General features: G+C 44.8%; 1 protein-coding gene across 1 annotated transcript in view; it reads left to right on the top strand.

The window, feature by feature from the left end:
* tln1 (talin 1) overlaps nucleotides 1-15,197 on the top strand; it is a 163,871-nt gene that overhangs the window by 105,652 nt on the left and 43,022 nt on the right. The window contains exons 29-36 of the mRNA XM_063210405.1: nucleotides 920-1,039; nucleotides 1,694-1,891; nucleotides 3,558-3,697; nucleotides 5,939-6,032; nucleotides 6,962-7,051; nucleotides 8,422-8,544; nucleotides 14,065-14,208; nucleotides 14,684-14,845. Of these exons, the coding sequence (XP_063066475.1) occupies nucleotides 920-1,039; nucleotides 1,694-1,891; nucleotides 3,558-3,697; nucleotides 5,939-6,032; nucleotides 6,962-7,051; nucleotides 8,422-8,544; nucleotides 14,065-14,208; nucleotides 14,684-14,845 (1,071 nt within the window). The remainder of the gene's footprint in view (nucleotides 1-919; nucleotides 1,040-1,693; nucleotides 1,892-3,557; nucleotides 3,698-5,938; nucleotides 6,033-6,961; nucleotides 7,052-8,421; nucleotides 8,545-14,064; nucleotides 14,209-14,683; nucleotides 14,846-15,197) is intronic.

The raw sequence follows: 15,197 nt of genomic DNA, 5'->3' as shown, positions 1-15,197 counted from the left end.
CAAGTTAATCAGCTTGTTAGGTCACTGGCTTGCACAGTCTGGTCTGCTATGCCTTGGAGGTAAGGGGCACACTGAGCATTTGAGATGCAGCCCAGCAGCAATAGACTGGTGGAACAAATCGCAGCAATAGACTGGTGGAACGAATCGATTTTCTCCCCAGATAACTCTGGCCAGCACCTACTGACCTATAAAAATGTCCTGTTTACTGGTGTGTCATCCCATTCCAGTTATTTGATTGGCTGGAACTGTGTTGGAGACAGGCATGTGGAATTTACATTATTGAGCTATTGAGTGGTAATTAATTGCAGGACTACAGTACAGTAAGCTACTGGCTGACCTTGGCTGGCTGTACTCTTGTTTTTAATTGTCCTGGGCGGTGTCTATTCATTAATGAAGTGAAATCACAGGAGTTAGTTTTAGTAAGTGAGCTCAGTTACAGAGTGAGCAGAAGAGCTGGAATATTGTATGAAGTCAGACAGACACTCGGTGAGAAGGACCAGAATGCAAGAAATGTTCCACACAGGTGATTGGTTTTTGTCTTTTTCTTTCCAGCGGTGCGCCTCACAAAACAATAGCTGCTAGCTACATTAGCTACTATACTCTGCCCATTGATTGCTAACTTAGAGGCTAAATGGCTAGTACCCTTGATGTGGCGAGATGCAACTGGTTCTTAAAAGCCTTTTGTTTGTTTTATTCAATGGCAGACCTCAATGGTTGAAACTTAATTCTGCCATGGAATAAAACATGCAAAGGAGTTCAAGTCTGCAGAATACTCAGTCTAAAACTTCAATCTGCCTTTGTGCTATACCTTAACCTGGGATGTGCACAATTTTCTTCTCAACGAGATGCACCTCATCACCAGTGTGCTGTATTGCAAATGTGTTTGTGTGTGTGTTTGTGTGTGTGTGTGGTTTGTCAGGTGGCAAAGGCTGTGTCGCAGGCCCTGAACAGGAGTGTGAACTGCCTGCCTGGCCAGAGAGACGTGGATAACGCTATCCGCACCGTCGGGGAGGCCAGCAAGAGACTGCTGTCTGACTCGGTGAGTCTATTCCACAGGCACATTCTCCGACTCTTTACTCCTCCACCTCCTCCTCCTCCCCCTCTCCTCCTTTTCCTCTCCCTCCTCCTCTTCCTCACCCTCTTCCTCCTTTGCCTCATCTTCCTTCTCTCACCACCAGCTCTTCCTCCTCCTCCTCCTTTCTCCTCCTCCTCCTCCTTTTACTCCTCGTCGTTTACTACTTGGAGACAGTAAAGTATTGCACTGTCCTGCATAACTGGACTGAGGACTCCTCCCTAACGCTGGCCAGTGTTGTTAGCCCTCTTCAATCTATTACCACCGCAAGGCACCTTATCAAGTCACCTCGCCACCTCATTTGATCTTTCTGTTTGTTTGCTGTGTGAATGTTTGCAGATGTGTGCAATGTTTGCACCCTGTGCAGTGTGTATTATGTGGGAATCAATAGAGGGTTTCTCTAATTTCTTCTACTCTCCTCTACTCTACTGTCCTCTACTCTACTCTACTCCCCCCTACTCTACTGTACTGTACTCTACTCCCTTCTCCTCATCCTCCTCTCCGCTCCGCTCCTCTCCTCTTCTTCCTCCTTCTCCTCTCCTCTTTCTCCTGCTCTTCTCTACTTTTCTCTCCTCTCCTCCTCCTCCTCCTCTCTCCTCTCCTCCCGCCTCCTCTCCACAGTTCCCTCCGAGTGCCAAGAGTTTCCAGGAGGCGCAGGCCAATCTGAACCAGGCGGCAGCGGGCCTGAACCAGTCTGCCAACGAGCTGGTGCAGGCCTCGCGCGGCACCACACAGGACCTGGCCAAGGCCTCGGGCAAGTTCGGAGGGGACTTCAACGAGTTCCTGGACGCCGGCGTGGACATGGCCGGACAGTCGCAGGTACTGGCCAGGAAAATTGCACCATATTCCCAATAATACTACATTGCATTTGGCAGACGCTTTATAACCAAAGCGACTAACAAACGAGGACATAATCATTACATTACATTACATTACATTGCACTTGGCTGATGTTTTCAGATGTAGGGAGAGGTCAGGGGGGATTTGAACCTGCAACCCCTAGATTGAAAGACCAACTCTCTAACCACTAGGCCTCGGCTGCCCCCAGCATCAATAATATTCAGTAAGGGTTAACGTTCGGCGAGAAGGTCGCTACCGTGGAATAGCAGCACGACAGAGAGAATCTTTAGACCCCGACGCGGAGCGGAGGGGTCTTGTTCTCTCTGAAGTGCTGCTATTCCACAAAGCGACCGACTCGCCGAAAGTTAACCCGCTTATTATATGGATATACTTAAATGATTCACACATGCGGGGACATTTCTTTAGACCTATTTAATGTTAAGATTGTTGCTGCGCAAAACAAAACAGTGCCGTTGTGGAACACCGCTAGGCAACAGCTAGGTAGGCTAGCCAGGACAACAGGTGTTGTCTATCACAGCAGCTGATTAGAGTGACAAAAGACCGGAGTCGGACCCCCTGCGGAGTGATATGAAACATTCGCTTTAGCCACTGACTTGTATAAAGCCAGTGGCTTTAGCAGTGAACGTCTTGTTGCCATTGACAGCGGTAGCCAGGACAACGGGTGCTGTCTATCACAGCAGCTGATTAGAGTCTTGTTGAAAAGTCGCTTTAGCAGTGAAAAGTCTTGTTGCCATTGACAGCGGTCTGTTATAGACCAACCCGTCCGTTATCGAAAAATAACAGACGTCCGAACGTTGGGGAGCCCCGTTGAAATGAATGGAGCATTCGACAGATGAAGTCACAACCATATAATAAGCATCAATAATATTAAGTAAGCTGATGCACCAGCCCTAGATACTCAGGAGATGCACCTTGTTTTATGCTGTTGCTTTCAATCCCAAGTACTGCTTTATGATATTATCAACTAAATATTATAGGTCATGCCCAGGTAATGGAGGAAATTCATACTCGTTGATAATATTTAAACTGATGCAGGTACTAAGGGGATGCATCTCATGTTACAGAATTAAAAACCTATTCAGCCCCCACGTACTCAGGAGATAACACTTTCTCAGTAGCTACACCCTTTCTGATAGATTTCTTGTTTCCTTTTGGTCTTCTGTCACACCTATTATCATTGACAAAAAGATATATTGCATAGTTCTACAGCTATAGGGCATATGCAAGCATATCACCAAGGCAGCATCCACCTAAAGGGAGCTCTGCCAGCATTCTACCAGTTATTATATCAAAAATTATGTTCTATTCTGTACTGAGTTATTATATCATTATTCCATCAGTTGTATTTATTGGGCAGTCATGGGTAAGCGGTTAGGGCGTCAGACTTCTAGTAATTAACCACCTCCTCCTCCTTAACATCCTCCTCCATGACTGAGGTACCTTGAGCATGGTACCGTTCAGCCGCATTGCTCCCTCGGGGCGCCACCCTTGCACGGGTGAAGAATAAATGCAATTTTGTTGTGTGCAATGAACACTTCTGTGCTGTGGAGTGCTGTGTCACAATGACAATGGGAGATGACCCAATGACACTTGGGCTTTATTTCATGCTCACTTCTCATTGCAGTCCAAGGAGGACCAGACGCAGGTGGTGACCAACCTGAAGACCATCTCCATGTCCTCCAGCAAGCTGCTGCTGTCGGCCAAGGCCCTCTCCACCGACCCCAACTCCCCCAACCTCAAGAACCAGCTAGCCGCCGCCGCGCGGTGAGCACACCACATGCACTACACTGAAGAGCAGACCCAAACATAAATGTTGTTCTTTCATATTATACTTAAAAGACTTATTTACACACACATACTGTACACATACATATGCTTGCTGCATACGTACGCCCTATATTGAAGCAGACGCAACGCAAATGTTACGTTTATACATTACACTTTAAATTGACATATACACATGTACAGATTGAATGTTAAACTTGGCCCATTGCACTTACGTCACACTGTGTCTTCTCTGGTGTGACTCATACACACTCAGAGTTGAAAGTCTGCTAATTGACACAGTGAACATGCGTGTATTGCACTTCCCATGCGCTTGTTAGGGTGTTGTTTTGTGAGTGAGTGAGTGAGTGAGTGAGTGAGTGAGTGAGTGAGTGAGTGAGTGAGTGAGTGAGTGAGTGAGTGAGTGAGTCGACCGAGAGAGAGAGAGAGAGAGACATAGTGACATAGAGAGAAAGAGACAGACAGAGAGAGAAAGAGACAGACAGAGAGAGTCAAAATGATAGCAGCAGCAAAGGCATAAGACAGGGGTGTTACACAATACTGTGAAGGCACAGAACAGAACAGAGGAGGCTTCAACCCACACCTTCACAACACAAATGCACCATACACTGTGCAGTACACACACACACACACACACACACACACACACACACACACACACACACACACACACACACACACACACACACACACACACACACACACACACACACACACACACACACACACACACACACACACACACACACACACACACACACACTCCTCATAATTACAATGCACAGAAAAAATGGTGGAAACGGTGAAGAATTGCAAAAAAAACCCTGACACACACACATGCACACACACACACACACACTCCTCATAGTCACATTACACAGAAAAAAACTCGTAAAAAAATTCAAAACAACCTCTACGCTAACACACACACACACACACACACACACACACACACACACACTCACAGACACACACACACACACTCACAGACAAACACACAGGTGTGCATGTTGTGGGATGAGTTGTGTGTGTGTGTAGGTGTAGGTGTTTGTGTCGTGGGAGGAAGCCAAAATGGTGTATGTAGGGGGGCGGGCTGTGTCTGTCTGTCTGTGTGTGGGGGTGATTTTCTGGACGCTTGCTCCAGCCCACTCCTCAGCAGCAGCAGAGACACCCAGCTTGATGGAGCTGAACCACCACTGATACAGTAGGGCCTCTCTCTCTCTCTCTCTCTCTCACTCTCTCACTCACTCACTCACTCACTCACTCACTCACTCACTCACTCACTCACTCACTCTCTCTCTCTCTCTCTCTCTCTCTCTCTCTCTCTCTCTCTCTCTCACTCACTCACTCACTCACTCACTCACTCACTCACTCACTCACTCACTCACTCACTCTCTCTCTTCCCTCTCTTTCGCTCTCTCTCTTTCTCTTTCTTTCGCTCTTTCTCTTTCTCTCTCTCTCTCTCTCTCTCTCTCTCTCTCTCTCTCTGTATCTCTAGCACTCACATCTCCCTCTCTGCTCTGTACTCAGCAGGCAGTGGTGGTCAGACTGACATACTGACAAAGTATTCAGCTATTGCAGGTGAGAGAGAGAGAGAGAGCGAGAGCGAGAGAGAGAGAGAGAGAGAGAGAGAGAGAGAGAGAGAGAGAGAGAGAGAGAGAGAGAGAGAGAGAGAGAGAGAGAGAGAGAGAGAGAGAGAGAGAGAGAGAGAGAGAGAGAGAGAGAGAGCGAGAGAGCGAGAGCGAGAGACATTTATCAGGCATGTAGGGTTACATCCTAGAAGAGAGAGAGATAGGGATGCAGAAAGAGAGTTATAGAGAGAGAGATTTGAGAGAAAGAGAGTGTGTGTGAGTGCGGAAGAGCCAGACCAGCATGGGAAATGCTGTGAGCAGGCGTTAGTGTGGGGGCGAGAACCCGCCTGCAATGAGCTCCTGCTCTGTTATGCCTCCTCCTCCTCATCTCTCTCTCTCTCCATCTCTCTCTCGCTTTCTGCCTCTCTATTTTTCTCAAATCTCTCTCCATCTGTACCTCCCATGCATTTTTTTTGCACTCTGTGCCATTACCAACTCCCCGTTCTTATGACTAACATTCTCTCTCCCTCTCTGCCTATTTATCCCTCTATCTCTCTCTTCCTCCTCTCTCTCTCTCCCTCTCTATCTCTCTCTCTTTTTCTCTTTCTCCCTCTCTCTCTCTCCCTCTTTTCTTCCTCTCCGCTCACAGTGCCGTCACAGAGAGCATCAACCAGCTGATCACCATGTGTACCCAGCAGGCCCCGGGCCAGAAGGAGTGCGACAACGCGCTGAGGGAGCTCGAGGTACACTACGCTACATTACTTTACATTACACTACACTACACTGCACTACGCTACAATACACTACATTGCACTGCACTGCACTACACTCCACTACGCTACATTACACTACATTACACTGCACTACACTACATTACAGCCGCAAATCTCTCTTCATCTCTCTTTATCTCTCTCTCTCTCTTCTCTCTGTCTCTCTACTTCTTTCTCTCCATCTCTTTATCTGTCTCTCACCCTTTGTCATTCTCTTTTCCCCTTTGTCATCCACAACTTCAATCGCTTCTCGTTATATGTGAAAATGAGTAAGAGTCTTTGACAGTACAGTACAGTACAGTACAGATTCCTGTATACACGTGTGTTTTGCACAGAGCCTACTACAGTAAAGTGTGTCGAAGGCAGGATCTAGTGGCGGCGTTTTATGTGTCGAGCAGCTGTTACTTCCGCACTATTTCACTTTCATCGAGAGATTACAGTATGTTTGGCTGCATGTTGACCATATTGCAGGACGCTGGAAGGCGGCAGAAGGCTGGAGGATAAAGCAAAGTCTTGTAGTCTAGTAATCCATTCATCAACAGTGATGAGATATTTGTGAAGTACTGTATATGAGATGTGTGCTCGTCTCACCGTGCATTCATGTTGCGAAGAAGAACATGTATCGTACTTAGTCCACGCAAAGTGTTTTAACTCAAGATTTTAAAAAGGTAGGGAAGCGTGTATTGTTAAGACCTTTTTATTATTGTCATGTGTTTTGTTGGTCAGGTTGGTTGCACTGTGTTTATGTCTGTTAATATTTTGTGTGTGTGTCCGTGTTCCTTGTGTGTGCATGTTCCTTGTGTGTTCCTTGTGTTTGTGTGTTTACGTGCGTCCGTACGTGCCTGCGTGTCTGTGTGTGTGTCTGTGTTTTCCTTGTGTGTGTGTGTTTGTTTTGTTCTCAGACGGTCAGAGGCATGCTGGAGAACCCAACAGAGGCGGTTAACGATATGGGCTACTTTGACTGTATCGACAGCGTCATGGAGAACTCTAAGGTATGGCTAACTCCTCGGGAAACTGCTCTAGCAAACCTCTACCAAGTCAGTCAAAGCAGCAAAGTGTACAAGGGCAAGGGGATCAATATTTAGTCCTGCTATCCCTTCATAACTGCAATCATTTTCAATAACAATGTACCTTCCTACTGCAGGAACAAGTGTTTCTCTATATTTCTGTGGATGTGTATTATTTGGTGCTGTGCTGTGTCGTGTTAGCATTCCTACTACAGCAGGAATTATTTTTCTCCAGTTATACATTTCTGTGCGGATGTGCTAAGCGTGATTGTGTGTGATTATGCTTATCGCACCAGTGGGGAATTATGGATTACTGTATGCCAGCCTCCTCACCTTTGACACAGAAACATAGTGAGCATACGTATGTTTCATTAGCAGATCAAAGGCTTTTCATGCCATTCATTAATTCATCTGTTAGTGACAGTATCTTACGATATATCTCCATACTGTATACAAATTCAGTTATAGTTATATCTCTGGAGAAATATATTGTATATGTTTATTTTCTGTACTGCATTTAGTCTTGACACCAGTAGCCTACACTGATACCGTAAGTTGTAGTGCTATAACGACGCTACTGTTCTATACAGAAGAATTACTTTCAAGAGGCTCAAAGTTCTCTTCTTTTCAATTCTCTGGTTTTCAACATTACTTGACAATTCCACACTAATAATAATTGTTGCTCGGTAATTAAGCTCATGTTACCTTTCACCTTAGAACTTCAAGAAGCTAAAAATGGTCTTTCTTTGCCATACTGTATCTTAGCAGCATTGTTTGTGGGTTTTCTGCTGTTGCTCCTCACCAAAGATGTTAATCTTTCCTCTTTATTGAGATCTTCAAGTAGCCAGGCCGCACCCTCCTAGCGACGCAACACCTTCAACGTTGCTTCTAGTCAGGCCAGGAGCGATACAAATATCGTTTCTGAGCCCCAGATAAATTGGGAACTCCTCCCACTTTTTGTCGGGAAGCAAACAACCAACAGCAAACCAAGGGAGGCGAATCAACCATGACGTTTAGGAAATATTAATTGTTATGCTCTTGGTCAGACCAAGTCTTGAAGAGATTTGAAAGTCGATGATAATCAGGTTAATCTTCAAGAGCTCAAAATTCTCTGTCCTATGTATTTCTCAGCACTTGGCAGCATCTGTCATGAGACTATACAACTATGAAACACACATATGTGCAAAGTAGAATTAGAAGTGCTCTTACGGATGTAATTACAACACCAGTAGTCTGGTATTACCGTTCATAGGTGCAACCATGGAAAATCATACAAGTGGTATTGTGATTACATCTATAACATTACATCTAATTCTACTTTATATAACTCTGGTGTGTTTGATATTCCGTGACAGGTTCTGGGGGAAGCCATGGCTGGAATCTCCCACAATGCCAAGAACAGCAACCTGCCGGAGTTTGGCGATTCGGTCAGCTCGGGCTCCAAGGCCCTGTGCGGACTCACAGAAGCTGCGGCCCAGGTACTCTACGCACCGCTGAACATCTAGCCTTCTCCTCCTCCTCCTCCTCCTGTCTTCCTCTCCTCTCTATCTCGCTCACCTCCTGCTCCCACTCTTATCATTTAGGACATTTAAGAACATTAGGAACACATACACATGCATCATCTCTCTCTCTGCATCCCCCCGTCTCTACCGTGTTGCAAAAATAATAGTCCATTTCCGTATGTGCAAACAAAGCACAAATTGCACTAGTGATTGTAAGTACCAAATTGGGCACTAAAACGTTTTTTTTTTTTTTTTTCACTGCAGCTGTAGAGTGAGTATATAATGTCTACTGTTTGACGTTTGAGTGTGAAAACCAGTTCACAAGGGGCAGATTGAGTTGAGGGCAGTGGAGTGCAGTATGAGATGATGTCCACTCCAGATGTTCATTAGCCTAGAAATCTAGACGCCCCTAGCGACCGCAAATTGAATTTGCTCCCGGGGGCAGTCTAGCGGACCCCGGTCGTTTTGCGAGGCTGAAAGTTATCCGATGACAGGGCCAATCAAATCGCGAGGGGGGCTGGGCTACCTAGTAAACAGGAAACTTTCTAAGAAGAAGCATGGTGTCCGTCCGTGCTACTTACAGCACGAAAGTGTTTACTTAATTTAAAAAGCCTGGATGATAATACATTTCGTGGCTGACATGGATTGATGTAATAATACACCATGAACTTATCGGACACAAATAGATCTCAACACATTACCATTTGATTATTCGATGTTTTAAACTAGCTCGGTAAGCTAAGTTGAGCATTTTACAGAACCAGGTAGTCACACGCTATTATCAGACCACTACTGTAGGTGTAGAATGAAATTGCTGCCCCAATTTCTAATAAGACACATGCCATTAAAAACGAGACATTTGGGAGCTTTGGAAGTCTTTGAGTAGCTTACTAAATAGATGGGAATGACACCGAGTCTACCAAGCTAGTGGCTAGCTAACCTGTCGTCAACAACACAGAGCTAGGTATCCAGGTTAGGGTTAGGGTCAGAAACAAATAACTAGGGTTAGAAACAAAAAACTAACATCAAAAACACAACTAGCTCCGTTATATGGCGGTGGGATCGATAGTCTGGCTATGGGAGCGAGCTGACCGGGGAGCGTCCTGCATTGGGAGCGACAATCAGGGAAAGTCGTATACAGCTAGCTAACATGCCATGTTGACAACAATCATAAATATAACCATTTAACAAGCCCCAAATTGCTCGATATTTCGCTGGTTGATCAAGGAGGGCCATGTGGTTGAAAACGATGCATTTTTGAACTGTATAAGTGAAAACACGATTTATTAGGAAACTTGTTTGTGGCTGTGGTCATCACACAAATTCACTGCTACGACGGCTGGAAGTTGCCGCTTCACCTAAAGAGGCCCTCGCTAGTGGCTAGCTAACCTGTCGTCAATAGCAGAGCTAGGTATCCAGCCTTGTATTATATGCCTGCCCCAAATTCTAATAAGATCCATGTCATTAAAAACGAGACATTTGGGAGCTTTGAAAGTCTGTAAGTCGCTCACTAAATAGATGGGAATGACACCTAGTCTACCGAGCTAGCGGCTAGCCATGTATTAGTTATGGGTATACCGCTAGCTAGCTAACACCGAACATGCCATGTTGACAACAATCATAAATATAACCATTTAACAAGCCCCAAATTGCTCGACATTTCGCTGATTGATAAAGGAGGGCCATGTGGTTGAAAACGATGCATTTTTGAACTGTATAAGTGAAAACACGATTTATTAGGAAACTTGTTTGTGACTGTGGTCATCACACGAATTCACTGCTACGACGGCTCGAAGTTGCCGCTTCTCCTACAAATGGGCGTGGTGTCGCGTGTACGTTGTGAAAGACAGCTGTGACGTTACACAGAAGTGTGTGGGGATTGGTTGTTTGCCATCCAATTGCGTGACGTTGAGTGCTGAAGCAACCGTTTATCCCGCCCACACTGCTGCCCAGCCCTCCTAGACCCTGGTACAGCTTTTTGCTGTACGGGTCTGGCTGCGCTAGGCTAGTTGTTCATACAGTGCATTGGACTTTCCTCTCTAATTGCTTTTGTTGTTTTGTTTTGGAAGCTGTATGATGGGTGTTTATTTACAAAGCGAGGAATTTGTTCACAGTAGGCACAGTATGAGATAGGGGTGGGCGGTTCTGGAAAAAATGCGTATCACGGTTTTCTTGATGAAAATTAATATCACGGTTCTCTGCACGATTTTTTATTTCATAAGCGGCAATTTTCCCAGACCTCAATGTTTCTGAAGAAAAGGCTGAAATTAAATTTAAAAATGAGATAAAATCCTGAATTTTAATTAATCTCCATTTCTATTTTAATCACTTTTTTGGAATAAAAACTAAAAAAAAACTTCTCATCAAAAAGTGAACCTTATGTAGGTGAACCGTTATCATGTTTTTTTAGTGGTATACCGCCCAGCCCTAGTATGAGGATGTTAGTAGTAATGCATGGGTGTGAAAACCAGTTCACGAGGGACAGATTGAGTGAGGGCTTTATAATGCCTTCTGTTCAAGTGTCAAAGTGTCAAGTGACACTGAAGAAGGCTCTGTACAGCCGAAACGTCTGTCATATGAGTCCCTGCAATGTTTAAATAAAAAGAAAATAAGAAGAAAGAAGAAAGAAAAAACTGAGTGCGATCCATTTCCTAATTACTTGATTACTTCAGAGACGCACCAACAAGACGGAAGAGCGCGGTGTGTGGAAAATAACCTACTGTTCAAGTGTCCACATTAATTACAATATTATGTTGGTGGTACCGCATGGGTGTGAAAACCAGTTCACGAGGGAGAGATTGAGTGAGGGGTTAATAATGTCTACTATTCGAGTGCTCATAATATAAGCACAGTATGATGATATTTGCACTATAGGGGTGTGAAAACCAGTTCACGAGGGGCAGATTGAGTGCATTGCAGTGCAGTGCATTATATTCTGAGATGATTTCCACTCTAGTTGTGCTGTGGCTTCATTCTGGCTCTCCAGTGGAGCGTAGCATTAGCCCATAGCCCATAGCGCATAGCTCCTAGCGCCTAGCCTTGCAACTGTAAACAACAGCTGGACTTACTAGCGCATCACAAATCATCGGAGAGATGAATAAGTCTGAAGGGGTCTCGTTACTCTCCAATTACTCACACAATGTCACTCACACAATCAGTCAACTATTCATGCATTCCCCCAAACACACTCGGTCACTGAAATGTTCCCTTGCTCGTACGCCCTTTCGCTTGCCTACTCATAATTTTTCAGTTTAGTGTGCATACACACAAACACATACACATACACATACACAAACACAAACACAAACACAAACACAAACACAAACACAAACACATACACGTACACATACATGTACACGTACACGTACACGTACACGTACACGTACACATACACATACACATGCACAAACACATATACATATACATACACATACACATACACATACACATACACATACACATACACATACACATACGACATGTGCGTGCCACACATGCACACGCATGCATACACATGACAAGACACACACACACACACACACACACACAGTTTACTTCTTTATTTGGATTGACAGATATACAATTATCATGGCACAATCCAAATTTGGTTTAAAAGGAGTCCAATACAGCACTAGAATCTTCTGTTCATAATGTCCTAAGGATAAAGGTGGCACCTGCGTTTCCATATGAAGAGGCTCCCAATGATGCAAGATATTGAGCAAAATTTTGTGAATTGCTTGGCCCTTCTTTTTGTCAGTCCACAGATCTGAAGGCCACGCAAACATAGTTTATGCACATGGCCCAGACTACCAAAAATGAGCACAATTACTTTACATGAGTAATTGCAGTTATTTAAAGCAGTACACAGTGGTTGGTATTTCAGAAGCTTCGTTGAGTAGCATATATCCATATATGAATCAAATGAACATCCAATTTCTACAATTATTACTTGTCTATTGTTCTCATCAATCAATGTAAGATCAGGCGAGTTTGGTGAGTGATGGATAACATCTCCCAATGTAGTGCACTGATCAGGTGACAGGACAAACCAGTCTGTTTTAAAACTTGTTTCACACACGCACACACACACACACACACACACACACACACACACACACACACACACACTCACACTCACATGCACACGCACACGCACACGCACACACTTGAACATGACAATGCTGTCACTCTTTCACTATTAGATGCTTTCCCTTCTCCCTACTTGTCTGCCTCTTTCTGTTCTGTTTTCTCAAGCTTCCCCTCTTCTCTCCAAAGACTTTTATTCCATCCTACATCTTATCCCTCCATCCTCCATCCTCCATCCTCCTCCTGTTCCTCAAGCTGTCACTCACTCACACCCTCAGCCTGTTCTATCGCTCTGTACATTTGTGCACACTCTTCTATAGTGCTTTCTCTCTCTCTCTTTCTTTCTCTCTCTCTCTTTCTCTCTCTCTCTTTCTCTCTCTCTCTCTCTCTCTCTCTCTCTCTCTCTCTCTCTCTCTCTCTCTCTCTCTCTCTCTCTCTCTCTCTCTCTCTCTCCCTCTCCCTCACTGGTTTTCTTTGCCACTCTCGTTCTCTCTTTCTGTCACTCTTGTTATTGTGGGAAAATGGGTGAGGAATGAGTCATCTTTAAAAGCTACCAGTTCTGCCCTCAGTAAAAGCATTCTTGCAGCTCCCTTTGTCCTCCTCCATTTTTCAGCATTTTTACCTTTTCATTATGTCTCAATGAGTCACAATACAGCTGTCGAACAGTTTCACTTAAATGAGTGCGCGTGCGAGCGTGCGTGCGTGCGTGCGCAGGGATGCTGACAGCTTTAGTCTTGCCCCGGACAAAGTCCAATACAAACAATCAATGTATTAGAGACCCAATTCTGGGCCCCCGCTCTCGTTCTGGGCCCGGCACAACTGACCCCTTTGTCTTCCCCCTGTTGGCTTCCCTGTGTGTGCAAGGGGGTAGAGAATGATTCTTTAGAGGTGGCAGAGTACAGAATGTGTCTGTAGAAGTGGCAGAGTGTACTTCCTTATGATCCTAAGTGGACAGTGGTGGCTGTTGCCATGGCAGATCGCCACAGTCTGAACTCTGAAAAGGGAAGTGACTGTCATGGTAGAACTTAGATGCAGGAAAGAACATTCATTTTGTATCTCAGTATTTAAACTGATACATTTTATTTTTTCAATTGTAATATGTTGGTTTTTTTCATATCAATCTTAGTACAGTTGAGTAAAACATGCACTCACAAAGTAGAATCTATCTTTCTTTTATGTATATTTTGCAGTGACCTATATATGAAGAACTTTGTTGCGAAATGGGGAATTTTGAGAAATTTAACTTTTTGTATAAGGCATTGCTTTGCATTTTATATAGGTAAAAAGTATGTTCTCAACATATTTGAACGGCAAGAATAAGTCATTTATTGCAATGAAACGCTTTCATATTTACGTTTTACTATGAGTGTCAGTGACCCGCCTCTGACCTCTGACTGTTCTGTACTTTAGGGTGCTTACCTGGTGGGTGTGTCGGACCCCAACAGCCATGCGGGCCAGAAGGGCTTGGTGGACCCGGCCCAGTTCGCCAGAGCCAAACAGTCCATCCAGATGGCCTGCCAGAACCTGGTGGACCCAGCCTGCACACAGTCACAGGTACTGGAGGACATGGCTATGCTGCCCTAGGCAAAGTCAAACCCTGGATCTCAAATGGTGCACTTCAGTGTTCATGTTTCAGTGCGTCTGGCATATTAGTTATAGTTATGCATTGAAACATAGTGCCGGAGGTGCACAAGTGCGCCATTTGAGATCCAGCAAAAGTGTAATAACTATGTACATATTTTGTCAAAATTGAGTTAAACCTGAAAAGAATGGTCCCTAGCTTCTGTTTGTTTGTTTGTTTTCCCTTGTTGTCTTTTCTGCTAATTACTGCCATTGTGTGCTTTTATATTTATATTTAAATTTCTGTATTGATAAAGTAAAAAAGGGCGTTTTGCATTGCACATCTGTGGTAGTCGCTCCCCTCCATCATGACGAGACCTATTCTGTCCCCAGTTGTTCGTTTGTTTTCTTATTTACCCTTGTCTTGTCTTCTCTGCTAATTACTGCTATTGTGTTTTTTCGTGGCCAGGTTCTGTCGGCTGCCACCATTGTTGCCAAACACACGTCGGCGCTCTGCAACGCTTGCCGCCTCGCCTCCTCTAAAACATCCAATCCTGTTGCTAAGCGACAGTTCGTCCAGTCCGCCAAGGAGGTGGCCAACAGCACCGCCAACCTCGTCAAGTCCATCAAAGTGAGTCTTCCTCTGTGTGCGTGTGCGTATGCGTCTGGGCGTGCGCGTACGCGTGTGCGTGTGCGTGTGCGTGTGTTCATGCGTGTGTTCATGCATGTGCGTGCATCTTTATGTGTGTGTGTGTGGGGGGGGGGTTGCAATGTGAAACTGAGTCCTCTTTTGCTGGGGAGCCGTGTGTGTGTGTGCGCGTGTGTGAAATGAGCGAGAGTTGAGAGTGGGAGAAAACTTGAGTAGAGACTACTAATGATGATAATAACACGGTGTCAAAGATCAGATAATGAGGTTCAATTATGACTGCAAGAAAATGCATCAGAAGAGCCCACTTATCGCAGAGAGAGAGAGAGAGAGAGAG

Source organism: Engraulis encrasicolus, chromosome 11, assembly GCF_034702125.1.
Source record: "Engraulis encrasicolus isolate BLACKSEA-1 chromosome 11, IST_EnEncr_1.0, whole genome shotgun sequence".
Lineage (NCBI taxonomy): Eukaryota > Metazoa > Chordata > Actinopteri > Clupeiformes > Engraulidae > Engraulis > Engraulis encrasicolus.
Note: the sequence above shows the minus strand (reverse complement) of the source record. Positions and strands in the feature narration are given on the sequence as shown.